The following is a 13,135-nucleotide window of genomic DNA, read 5'->3' as shown; positions in this document are numbered from 1 at the left end:
ATATTTTACAGAAGTTGTTAAATCCACGTTAAATTTGACAGATATCTCAAGCAGTTAAAACGGTCAAACAAAGCAGTCAAATCTTATTTTATATTGATATTAAAATTTATATCTTTGCATGATCATAAAACTTAAATTTGCATACATTTTTGTACATCACTGTTAACTTTACAGTGATTGTACATTTATACTATAACACTTTTTAAGCCAGTGTCAACTGCCAATTTTTTTAGAATTGCAATATAACTTTTGTTGAATTTACATTATTTGGTTTCTGATTATAACAGTGCAGATATTTTATCTAATAAACTTGTTTTTTGGGGGCCCTTTGCACTGTGAAAGATAACAGCAAATATGTTCATAGAATGCATGCTGAAAATCATGAATATTTTTATTTACACTCATGCAAGCTCTACCACAGGTGATGAATGACGTGTGCTAAAAACAGTCCATTAAATATCAAAATGAATGGTAAAGCAATGAGTAAATGAAAAAATAATATAAAACGAAAAAATGTCACCAGAGGCCACACAAATTGGCCACATATATGTTATTCTCATATAGTGCCATGTGCCGTTCCTTTTTCTCTGCTCTTTAGAACAGCCTTCAGCTTCACTCTGCCTGTTCTGTGATGTCTCGTTCCATCCCATCCAATCACATGTTAATCATTTTCTTTGAACACTGATGAAAATGCATGAGATGATGGTGATGAGTGTGTTGTAATAGGATCTGGAATAATTGCTCTTTGAAGTCTTTGAGTACGATGTTGCCACAGATACGAAACACTGCCTCTAGCAGCTATTCACCGATTCCAGGTGTCTGGCCAATGTCTCCATCATTTGGAAAGGAAGCCTTATAGCCGCTTTAAGGTCATGTGAGTGTGGTTGTATAGCCCTAAACGTTCGACTGAGGCATGAACATCACGTTATAGTTTAATAATGAGATCTTAGGTGGTCTGATTAGCAATTGTGGTGGTTTTAAATTCAACATGTTTTTCAGCAAAGTTTGTTTTATTTGCACAATCTAATGGGTGAATTTGAATGATTTTGAATATTGTTATATACTTATTTTTGATGGGAGAGAGAAAGAAAAAGTTATGTGAAATATCCTTATATCCAACAGATTTTGACCCTTATCTGTCTTTATTCATGATCCCCGAATTTCACAAAACAATAAATGCATGTCATGCCGTCTGTTGTTTTTCTTTTATTTATATTTATATTTTCTTTTGAAATTATGTTTGATGTTGATGACACATTTGACATATCTGAGAATTTATGTTAAACACATAATCAACATTCACATACCCCCAAAGCCATATTAAAATATATATTATCCAAGAAGACAGATATTACACCCAATATGTGGGAAAAATCACATTAAAAGAGTAATTTTTATTTAGTCTTACTGCTTTAGGTAATTTATTTAATACGTCAGCAATGTTTGAACAGATTTTTCAGAGAAACCACAACAAAATATGAGTAATAAAAGCTAAGAAAACAAAGGTGCACCAATGCCCAACATTTAAAATGATCCAGTGTGTTATTTACTTGTAAAAATGATTGCTTTACATCCTTTGAGTGCAACAAAACTTCTTCCTTCTAAAACACTAAAGCCTGCTTGTGGCATATTCTAATCATAAAACAGATTTGTCATTAGAAAGAGCCTGCTCTTGAAAAGCTTGTTTAGAGGACACAATGAACAGCACAAATGCTTGTTCAAACATCATTGTTTTCAGTGCATGAAATTAAAAAAAAAAAAGTACTGTAATGAATTGCAGTATTTCTCACATAGTTATAAAGTTATTAAATGTCTCATGTAATCATCCGGTTCATTATGAATAAAATAAAGTTTTCATATATCAAGGTAAACACAAATGCAGCCCTCTGAAACATGTCAGTTAATGTAAAATGAATTCTGCACTTAGAAAGCAGAACAAACGTAACAAAGCTTTGGATAGTGACATGCTGTAAATGTGGTACAGTACGTGTGGTTGGTTATGTGGTCCAGTTGTTGCAGATATATAAGCATCAGATGGATTAAGGCTTGGCTGTTGTCTTGCCTGGTTCCTTCCAGCCACCAAAAGCTTTCTCCAGGTAGAGGGCGGTGGCCAAAGAGAGACGGTCCTGTAATTTACCTGTCACAATCTGTACGCCCAGGGGCAAACCCTCCACACTCAGCCCTAATGGACACTGGGTCACTGGCAGACCCAGGATATTAAAGATACCTGCAGAGAATAGAACTGCTTAGAGCCTAGACCCCTCCGGGAAGGTGGCCCATTAATGCCACGACACACCAAGCCGACGATCGTCAACACAGTTGGCAGCTTTTTTAGTCTGCTAAATATAATGAACTGAATAACAAGCTAGTATACGTAAAAGTCACATTTTATACTTAAATGTAAAATAAATAAAATAAATAAATAAATGTTCTTAAGTAGCGACTTAAGAACATGGCAGCTGCGCAAATTGATTTTTAAACTGCAATCGCAGTTTACTATTATATTTCTAATTGTGGTATTGTAATTTAAGGGAAGAAATAAAATAATACAGACATAACTGAAATGCGGGACACTGATTACGTCTTACTGGATGCGGGACAAAGCTCCCAATTTCGGCTGCTCTAATTTGACATCATCTTACCAAAGAATTCAAATATGCAAATATTTTCATAACGAAATGGCTGTCTGAATGAAGAAAGTGACCATCATTACTCATATTCAAAATAGTAAGAAAGTGCTGCTTTGTTCACGGTTTGTATATCCACAGTTCTAGTTAAGGTTTCTCATTTTGAATTATGAAAATAGACAACTGTCACCTATACCTACTCACACAGGCGTAGAACGTTCCTACTAGATGGCCAAACACAGCTTTAAACCCGGACGCATGCGAGGTGACGCCACAGTTAGCTTTCGTTGTGGCTAGTTCTTTGATGTTGGTTTGGTGTGTCGCGGCCTTAATAAGTAGATTAAAACCAACAACACTTACCAGTGTAAGAGAAGTTGAAGGGCGTGAAAACTGGGTGGTGGTGTTTTGGAGCAATCTGTGGATGAGAGGGGTACAGCAGCACTCCATCTGTGCCTAGTAACTTCTCCAGCTCCTGCTGCAGACTTTCCTTCTGCTGTATAATGAATGACGATGGATGGGAACTCTGGAATAGTTCAACTAATGCCAGGCCTGAGAAAGAGAGACAGAAAGGGACACTATGCATTCATCTTCAGATACACTAAATAGTCTCAAAAACACACGTCTTTGGATACTTTTGGGAACACTCATCACAAGAAGACTTGCTAGCACTGATTTGCATCAGAATTTGTGAGACATGGAGCGAAAGAGGAATTCAAAGTTAAAAGTGCACCAGCTTATTTGCTGTCACACACCTATTGCTGCTATAGTGTGAGAAGAAAACCCCAGAAACCACTTGAACAGCTCCCAGACTGGCCAGACCTTCTTCCCGCCTTTACTCATTAGCTCCGAAAATGAGGTGGGAGGCTGAGATGGGAAAAAAATGACACAGCCATCTGATAAAAACTACGTTGACAACTAGAACATCATTCATGTTATGCAGTAACCCAAATACAGTATAAAAATGAATATGCTTGTATTGTAAGAAAACATGTGAGTGATTCTATAATTGCAGGTACATTTGGTACATTATTTTTTTTCTTTTTTCAAATGGTTATTTTTTAATTACTTTAGTCATTAGTTACTCATTGTCATGGATCACAAGCTGAAAATCACAATTTCTTGTCTGAATTGTCAGTGTATTTATTAGTATTATTGTGTAATCAAAACATGTTATTTTACTTTTCTTTTTGGTAATAAATGCCCTAAATAGTAATTTTCCTAATTCTACAACATTAAATTGTTAATAACTTTTATCTTATAAAAATGCATGTCCATAAATCTTGTGTCAATTCTGTTACTGTACTATACTTTCTGCCTTTAAATTGGTGGAATTATCTCCCACAACTGTAAGATACAGGAATGATGTCACTTTCCCTCACTGATAAGATCTGAAGCACTGAAAGGTATGTGTGTTGGCTGGGCGGTTCTTGAATGTAAAGCGGAAGTCATATCATAAACGGCTACGGAGTTCAGTCTGGAAAGCAGACGCGTGGGAAATGGAGTCAGACGAGAGCGAGGGAAATGAAGAAGATACAAGAGGAGTTGAGAACAGGAAAAGAAAAAAGAACAGTGTTTCAAGTGACGGAAGCCAGACAAGAAGAACTGTTGAGAGATATCAAGTAGGAATGATAGCAGTAACAAGAAGTGACGGGATCTTTAAGGACTCGCATGAGGTTGGAAAATTCATTGGAAAGAAACTAGGAGATGTTCGGTCCATTAAAATAACAAGGAGTGGGATGGTTATTATTGACTGCGTGTCAAGACGTCAGAGAGAACAAGCTCTAAAGATTAAGTTGTATACAGAGTACAGAGTTGTGAAATGCTTCCCACTTGGGACAGAATACAAAAAGAAAGGAGTAGTAAGTGGCGAACCGCTGTCAGTGGAAGACGAGGAGTTTCGGGCTGTTGAAGGAGTTTGTGAGGCCAGAAGACTGACAAGATTCCGTCAAGGAGAAAGGGAAGAAAGTACTTCTGTGTGTCTGACTTTTGTGGGAGATTTGCCAGAGAGGATATGCTACAGGGTGAGGGCTTATGAAAGAGCTCCGTTAAGGTGTTTTTGCTGTCAGGAGTATGGACATGTGGCTGCAGTGTGTAGAGGAGTCAGGAGATGTGGGAGATGTGGGAAAAATACTTGTGTAAGAGGGGAGTGTGAAGAGGAACATGTAAAATGCATTCACTGTTTGGGAAATCACCATGCGGGGTCAACGCAATGTCCTGAAAAAATCAAACAGGTACAAGTGAGTAAAATCAGAGCAGAAGAAGGGCTAACATATGCAGAAGCTACTAAGAGAATGGAACGAGCAGTAGTGCAAACAGAACAGGAGACGGGAAAGAAGGGAGATGATCAGAATTACGTTATTGGCATGGACAAGAAGCGATTTCTAGGATTTATTGCTATGGTGGTTAATTGTGCTGTGGAAATTAAAGGGAAATCAGAGAGGATCAAGATGGTGTTGGATGCGGCGAGAAGATTTTTGGACATTGTGGACATATCAGGAGAAGAACTAGATAATACGCTGAGGAAAGAATTTATACCATCTCAGACAATTGAGTATGACATACAGAACGGGCAGTGAACTTTAGGGTGGTCACTGTAAATATATTGCACTGGGAAAACTATTCAATTGAGTAGGTGGCGGTAATGCAACAATTTTGGATGCCAACTGCCATAAAACCTAAAAGAAGAAGAAGAAGGTATGTGTGTTCTCTCTGAGAAAGTATTTTAATCTAAAAAGTTCTTACACCAAGAGTTATTTTGTAAAACGTCAAAATTGTTACCACAATATCAAAAGGAACCAGAATGTATCACTGATCACACTGTGGGTTGTTTACAAGTCTTTTAATCATGATTTCATTAGTGCCATGTGCTCTTAGCATTTATGCTAACAAATTAAGTTTTTGGCTAAGGAGTTTAAAACAGTCAATTCTGTTACCGTCAAACTGTTACCTGTAACAGAATTGACAAACACTGCTCTAATGAAATCTGGGTTTTTTCCGTTAAAAGTAAAAAAAGGAAGTAACTTGTGTTTGGCAAGCACTGAATTATTAAACTGAATATGTTTTTAATAAGATACTGGAAATAATTTCTGTTAGTGAACAGTTCTTAACCTTTTGCAATGCAAAATGTATCTCCAATTATAGAATCACTCATGTATATAAAAAGTGTAAACAGGCTCTGCTCTAATTATAACTTCATTAATAGCAAAAATATCAAAAGGGCACTTAACTGAATGAAAATAATGAGCTTAAGTTAGCCTTTGCTCAGTGAGAGATTGAAAGTTATCTTATGATAGTCAACAATCTTCTGAAATTGACTTCTATCTTTAAAAAAATGTAAGTGAAATATTTTATACAATATATTCATTTAATCCATGTACAATAAGGGCATGAACATTGTATGTACATAAAAATTGTAATGCCCAAAAACACACACCTTTCCATCCTTGCCAGGTGAAGCCATCATAGTTCCCCAGATCTGAAAGGAGTATTTGAGCTGTGGGATGAACAGCTCTTGGACCTTAACCCCAAGGTCTGCCTCTAAGCGTCTGACCACCTAAAAATAAAGCTCATTTTGAGATAAATATCAATTGACTGAAGCCCATACACACACACACACACACACACACACCTACACCTACGTACCATCTTCTGTGCCTGAAGCAGCTGTGCGTCCACTGGAGAGACTAAATGAGAGCCCCCATTGTGGGGAACAGAGAAGAATCTCAGCTTTTTCAAATCTACTTGATCAGAGAGAAACAGTCTAAAGAGAGTGAAACAGACAGAGACAAATTTTCATTTGGGATGCATTTGTAATAGGGGTTGAACCATTTGAACCATTGAAAATAATCAAGACGAAACAGTAATATGAAAGCCATGCATGCAGTGAATACACTTCAAGGAAAAAACAATGACACTATAATGCAAATACACTACCGTTCAAAAGTTTGAGGTCAGTAAGTTGTTTTTTTGGGAGAAAATTAAAGGTACACAATGTAACTTTTGGCCCTCTGAAGTCGTTATCGTAGATAACCGTTAATAGACTGTATTAATGGTTCCTTGAAAATAAATTCCAGCACAGCGCTATAACAACCATCATGAAATGACACTTCACAATAGATAATACTTTACAATGAACTGTTAAGAGAGCCACATATGGGAGTTTATCTGTTCAATAAAACACCTTACTTGCCTGTTGCCACTTTTACAACATTTCAAATCCCTCAGTTCTCGCCATCTCCGAAAAGCCAAGCCAATGTTGATTCTTGTTTTATTACGAGCTCTATCGCATTTCTCTTTTGCCAGCAGACTCTCCTCTGTTCTGAGTTTTTTTTAAATGAGTGATTCCACGAAGGTTGGAGATTTAGCTGCCTATTCTCGCTCATTGTGACAACTAACCCACTCCCACACCATACACGCGTCAAAGGGTGCTTCTCATTTCTAATTTGTGCATTCTCCTCTCCTCACCTCCTTTCCTCGCCTCTCCCCCGTAGGATCCGAGGGAAGGATGCAAGGAAAGAAAATGAGGACAGAAGAATCAAAGGTAATCTTATTTGTATATTGGGATAATAAACTGGTTAAGAAATCCTGGTTCCTCATGGTGAAATTAGAGAATTGAGATGTCCTCCAAGATGGCTAACTTTGATCAGTTTCTGGGTCATAGGCTGGAGGAAGCATCAAGGAAATGAGGAAGCATCAATTTCAGTATTAAGAAACATCCAAAGTAGCTGGAGCAACTTTCTCTATTCACAGATATGACAAAACACACACAGGCGAGTGACATATGTACGCAATTTCCTGCGAAAACTATTCCATCGGGTCTAAAATATAAACACCTATAATAGGCTTACCACAGTGAATCAGGGTAAGAAAAAAAACACATTCTGGAAGAAGGATTGATGATGTATTAAACTCATTCTTTCAATTTTGTTCAGTTTGAACAAAAAAAGCTACATAGTGTACCATTAATAATTTTAAACAGCAAGGATGAATTAAAGGGTTAGTTCACCCAAAAATGAAAATTCTGTCAGTAATTACTCACCCTCATGTTGTTCCAACCCCGTAAGACCTTCGTTCATCTTCGGAACACAAATTAAGATATTTTTGATGAAATCTGAGAGCTGATCACTCCTCCATAGGCTTCTATGTGATTGAAACTTGCTGGCCCAGAAAAGTTATTAAAGAGATCGTTAATATAGTCCAAGTGACTCCAGTGGCTCAATCTTAAGTTTATCAAGCGACGAGAATACTTTTGTGCGCAAAAAACAAACAAAAATAACAACTTTATTCCACTATTCATTTCCTTCTCTCTGGGCCTCGAGTCTTTTCACGTAGTGTTTAAGCGTAGCGCGTCTGTGTTGCACGTCACACGTAGGCTCACTATTGGTCGACGCTTGTCATGTGTGTGATGCGTGGTGACGTGCAACACAGACGCGCTACGCTTAAACACTACAAGGCCCAGAGAGAAGGAAATGAATAGTGGAATAAAGTCGTTATTTTTGTTTGTTTTTTGCGCACAAAAGTATTCTCGTCGCTTGATAAACTTAAGATTGAGCCACTGGAGTCACTTGGACTATATTAACGATCTCTTTAATAACTTTTCTGGGCCAGCAAGTTTCAATCACATAGAAGCCTGTGGAGGAGTGATCAGCTCTCAGATTTCATCAAAAATATCTTAATTTGTGTTCCGAAGATGAACGAATGTCTTACGGGGTTGGAACAACATGAGGGTGAGTAATTACAGACAGAATTTTCATTTTTGGGTGAACTAACCCTTTAAATTGATCCAACATGACAGTAAAGACATTCAAAAGATTTCTATTTCAAATAAATGCTGTTCTGTTGAACTTTCCATTCATCAAAGACTCTTGGAAAATAGGATTTCCACAAAAATATTGAGGAGCAAAGATTTTTTTCAACATTGCTACTAAGAAGCAATCAGCATTTTAGAATGATTTCTGAAGGATTATGTGACACTTAAAACCGGAGTAAGGGCTGCCTTGCCATCACAGTGATAAATTACATTTCACAATGTATTAAACAGAAAATGGTTATTTTAAATTGTAATAATATTTTTAATTTTACCAAATAAATGCAGCTTTGGTGAGCATAAGAAACTTCTTTTAAAAAGATTAAAAAAATCATGCAAACCCCCTAACTTTCGAATCATAATGTAGATGCTACAGAAAAATATTTGTCATGTTGCAAAGTTCATATTTGCTCACAGTGTTGCTGTGAAGACCATATCTATCTAATTATTTTGTAAATATTATATTATATTACTTGTTTGCATTGGGTCCTCCCATGATGCTTAGCATGGGAATCAGGTCTTCTGCATAGCGGCACATAGGTCCTGTACACAGAAATCCCATCTGCAGTCCCGAGGTGGGAGGATACTGTCCATCATTACTTACGATACCTTTGTGTACAGAGAAAACCAAATGTAGTTTGCCTTCCTTATGGCCTTAATCAACATTACTACAATTACAACATTAAGTATATATACAGCAGAAACCACATACTCCCTCTGTAGGCTGTCACCATTATTCTACTTACCAACACACACACACAACTGCACCCACTCTTCTTACCTAATGATGGCTTGTGTCCGAAGATGCCATTGAAAAAGCAGGGAATACGGATACTACCCCCGATATCTGACCCAACTCCAATCACAGAGGCACCAGCACCCAATATACTGCCCTCACCTCCTGCAAGTGACAGAATTAACTACAATTAATTTTCATAAATGTTGCCCTGGCAGTCATATTGGACCTATAGTGACACCTAGTGGAGAGGATGAAACACACACACACACACACACATATATACTGTATATATATAAAAAAAATGAAGTATACTGCATTAGACTTAACTGGGAAGGGTCCCAGCACTTGCACATTGTTGTCCTATTGTTAGTTTAATTGCTTCTATTGCTCTCCTCATTTGTAAGTCGCTTTGGATAAAAGCGTCTGCTAAATTATTCAATGTAAATGTAAAGTGATCTGGATTAGTTTATCTCTTTATGAACTTTTTAAAGCATCAACGTGAAGATTGTGTAGCGGTCTATGGAGAATACAGAAAGCTCTTGGATTTGATCAAAAAGATCATTTGTATTTCGAAGATGAACAAAAGTCTTACGGGTTTGGAACGACATTAAGGTGAGTAATTAAAGATTTTTCATTTTTGGGTGACCTAACCTTTTACTGGTTTTAAAGCCATTTTATTGGGCTAATAATATGACTGGATTCTTTATCTTGTGTGAGTGTTTATTGACTTGTGCATGCATTTATTGAAACAATCATTTTCTGTAAAGCTGCTTTGAAACAATTAATGTTTGCAGCAAAAAGAGGTAGACAAAAAAACTTGAATTGAATATACATTTTTTTTGTTTTAAAAACTATTAATTTTAAATGTTTTTAATGGTGAGTTTTAATTAAATACATTTGAATTCTATTTTAATGTTTAATTTTAGGTTTCTTTTTATTTATTTATCTCTATTTCAATAAAATAATGCAGGGAGTATCTTTAACAGTAAAAAAAAAACTGTATGCAAAACTTCTAAATGTGCCTAAAAATGAACAACAATGTCTGCAATTGTATAATAAATATAAAATTGAAAAGTATGATTTTTCTGCAGTTTTACTATGGTTAAAGTGTCAGGATGTGTATAAAAATGACCTGAGCTGCCGCCTGCAATTCTCTCAAAGTCATAGGGGTTGTTAGTGATGCCATAGAGGTGGTTGTGGGACTCTAGCCACATACAGAGCTCACTGCAGTTAGTTACACCCAGTGGGATTGCTCCCGCCCTCTTCAACAGTGCAACAGATGGGGCATCTGCCCCCGAAACCAGATCCCGTCTGCTCAACAGTCCTGTCGAGTTAGGCATGCCTGTTAGGAAGAAAACAGAAAGTGTCACCCTACAGACATCTACCATTCTGGAATGAAGAGTTATACAATATACCTTGGAGAGCAAAGGCCTCTTTAACAGTGATGGGTACCCCAAGTAGAGGTAGCCTGTCCTCCAACACATCCTCTCCTCCCGTCTCCTCCTCTATTAGTTTGTCTACCTGTGCGGCTTCCTGAAGCGCTGCAGAAAACCTGAACAAATGAGAATGTGTGTTCAGAGTCAGAATGAAATGTAGGATGATTTTGCCCTTGAACTCCCTCACCTGTCCTTCACCATGGCATTGATAAGTGGGTTGACTTCCTGAATTCGGTCAATGTAGGCCTGTACCACTTCAACACTTGTTACCTAGAGATATTTGAAGGAAATCAATAAGTGTTTGGATTGCACAATGCAGTTAAAGTCACTACAGCACACAAATGTATACAAAAATGTGTGTGAGTAACGAACTGAAAGACAAACATTCAGTAGAAATGCACAGATTCAAAACTTAGGTCAGATCTATTGTGAATATAATTAATGTAGCTAAATGCATAGATAAATATGCACACTGTGTTATATCTGTCTGTTCTCCAAGAAAGAAAAGGAATTGTAAAAAAATTATAAATATATAGCAATAATACATTTGAGTAATATAACAGTCTGGGGTTATTGGGGGGCTTTTTTGATTACTTGAAATCTTGAAAAATGAAACTTCAAAATATTTTTCATCAAAGCATATCCTGGAAAAAAAAAATATATATATCCTTTGATGGTATGATGGGTAGGCTTTTTTTGATATTGTGTGCAAATATGATGTGTGATGGTATAGAATAACATTTGTCAAAATTAAATAAGTGTTGAAAAATTACTTTTTTCCTATTTATTAAAAAGTTTAAGTACTATATGTTTTTAAATATATATGAGTCACAAACTTATATTTTAAAACGTCTACATTATACATGTATCCTTTAAAACTAGAATTATTATTATTATTAAAAAAAAACTGAAAATAAATGTGATTTTCAGACAAAATAACTGTCTTGATACACAGACCTATGGGAGACTTTTATTGCATACTTAAGCCCTTCATAAGTGCTGCTGACCTTTGACCAGCCTTGAAAACTCGTGACTCCTCTAATGTGTAAATAAGTTCCCACACTGATTACCTACATAAATAGCTGAACTGATATCAGAAAACAAACTGTGATGTTAATAAACTACACTGTGTGTGGTACAAAAAAAAAAAATACGTTTTTAAGAAACTAACGTTACTACAACTCCCAGCATTCATTGCAATTCACCTCGTCGCATCTTTTCCTCCTGAGTGGTGTGACTGTGAAATGATGACTTTACCGTAGCGTCATTCAAAGTGTAATCAACATGTCATTACGGTCATGCTGTTAATTATAATGATCAATATATAGAGCCTATGGAGTTTTTATTTACATCTTACTTCCTTCCGACGAATCTTTCGTGCAAGCTGCATGGCTGAGAGCAGCAGAAGTGGGTTAGTGATGGGTGGGAGTCGCGAAACTCCATGCCGTTGCTGAGGTGCAAATAACTTAAAAGCGGCGAATAACATCCACATCACAGCTCGAAGCAGTCGGCTTAAAAACCGCTCGAACCGGGTTAAAGCCATCGTCAATGAGCAGCGATGACACCAGTACGCAGCTTGGGTTGAAAGTGAAAACGGAATTGACTCTTTACTGCCCTCTGCATGCAGAGTGGTGTTACTGAATCCTTGCACTTGGATACACGGAGACTAATGTTACAAAGGCCATACATTACCAGTCAGAAGTTTGGACACACTTCACAGATTTTATGGTTTGATTTGTTATATGTATTTTCTTATGTTTATTCTAGCTGAGCATATACTGTAGGCTATATCACAATGCAGAATCTTATATTTTGAATTATTTTCAAATTAAAATAAATTAACAGGAAAATATTATGGGATGATTAGTGAACACATGCATGAACTTGATAAATGTTGCAGATATGTTTTACTATCCACAGCCAAATGCCTTTCAACTTGTGTGCAAAATTCTGAAATAATTGAACGTGCAGCCAGGTGTACAAATAGAGTTATTTTTGTGAATACAAATGTTTTCTTTTTTGTCTAATATAGTTGTGCACACATTAATAATTAGCACAAGGCTTATTCATTGGTTATGTGTGGGTTGTGAAATGCTTGAAAACCACGAAAAGAAAGTCTCAAAAATCCAAATAAATCAAATGAGAAAAGATATCAATGAATGCACGTGTGTCTCCTGATCCACAACTGCACATCTTCTTTGTTACATGTGCAATGATACACCAATACAAAAAGAAAAGTAAGGATTTTCACCCACAAAAAAATGTTTTTAAGCCAGTTATTTATATATTTTTCAGTAGTGTTTCAGTTGGAAATATCAGTTTACATTTCCAAAACATTCCTTTTGCCATTAATTGTAATAATCAAGTGAGATTTTTGTATGCACAAGTAGTCTGACAACAGCCGGTATGATCCACACAGAGATCTGATCTCACCATCATCAAGTTCATCTAGGATTACATGAAAAAACTGAGAGAGGCTAAATCCAGAAGAACTGCGGCAACGTCTCCAAGACGCTTGAAGAAATAT

At 36.6% G+C, this 13,135-nt stretch overlaps 1 protein-coding gene across 1 annotated transcript; it reads right to left on the bottom strand.

The window, feature by feature from the left end:
* Positions 1-1,230: 1,230 nt before the first annotated feature.
* Positions 1,231-12,263, bottom strand: faah2a (fatty acid amide hydrolase 2a). Its single transcript, XM_081362557.1, has 11 exons — positions 11,966-12,263; positions 10,796-10,878; positions 10,588-10,724; positions 10,305-10,514; positions 9,215-9,334; positions 8,907-9,042; positions 6,270-6,387; positions 6,061-6,180; positions 3,380-3,491; positions 2,988-3,176; positions 1,231-2,227 (listed from the first exon to the last, which is right to left on the bottom strand). Exons 1-11 carry the CDS (start codon positions 12,149-12,151, stop codon positions 2,040-2,042), a joined length of 1,599 nt encoding a protein of 532 aa, XP_081218683.1. The 5' UTR covers positions 12,152-12,263; the 3' UTR covers positions 1,231-2,039.
* Positions 12,264-13,135: the final 872 nt, after the last annotated feature.

This window comes from Scardinius erythrophthalmus (genome assembly GCF_964197995.2).
Source record: "Scardinius erythrophthalmus genome assembly, chromosome: 3".
Lineage (NCBI taxonomy): Eukaryota > Metazoa > Chordata > Actinopteri > Cypriniformes > Leuciscidae > Scardinius > Scardinius erythrophthalmus.
This window is presented reverse-complemented; position numbering and strand designations above follow the sequence as displayed.

What these genes read in the sequence shown, in the direction of transcription:
- faah2a (XM_081362557.1), bottom strand. Translation starts at nt 12,151, where the DNA reads ATGGCTTTAACCCGGTTCGAGCGGTTTTTAAGCCGACTGCTTCGAGCT. An exon ending in GAAAGATTCGTCGGAAGGAA is followed by an intron (nt 10,879 to 11,965) that starts GTAAGATGTAAA and finishes AAATATCTCTAG; the next exon opens with GTAACAAGTGTTGAAGTGGT. An exon ending in AATTGCAGGCGGCAGCTCAG is followed by an intron (nt 9,335 to 10,304) that starts GTCATTTTTATA and finishes TGTCACTTGCAG; the next exon opens with GAGGTGAGGGCAGTATATTG.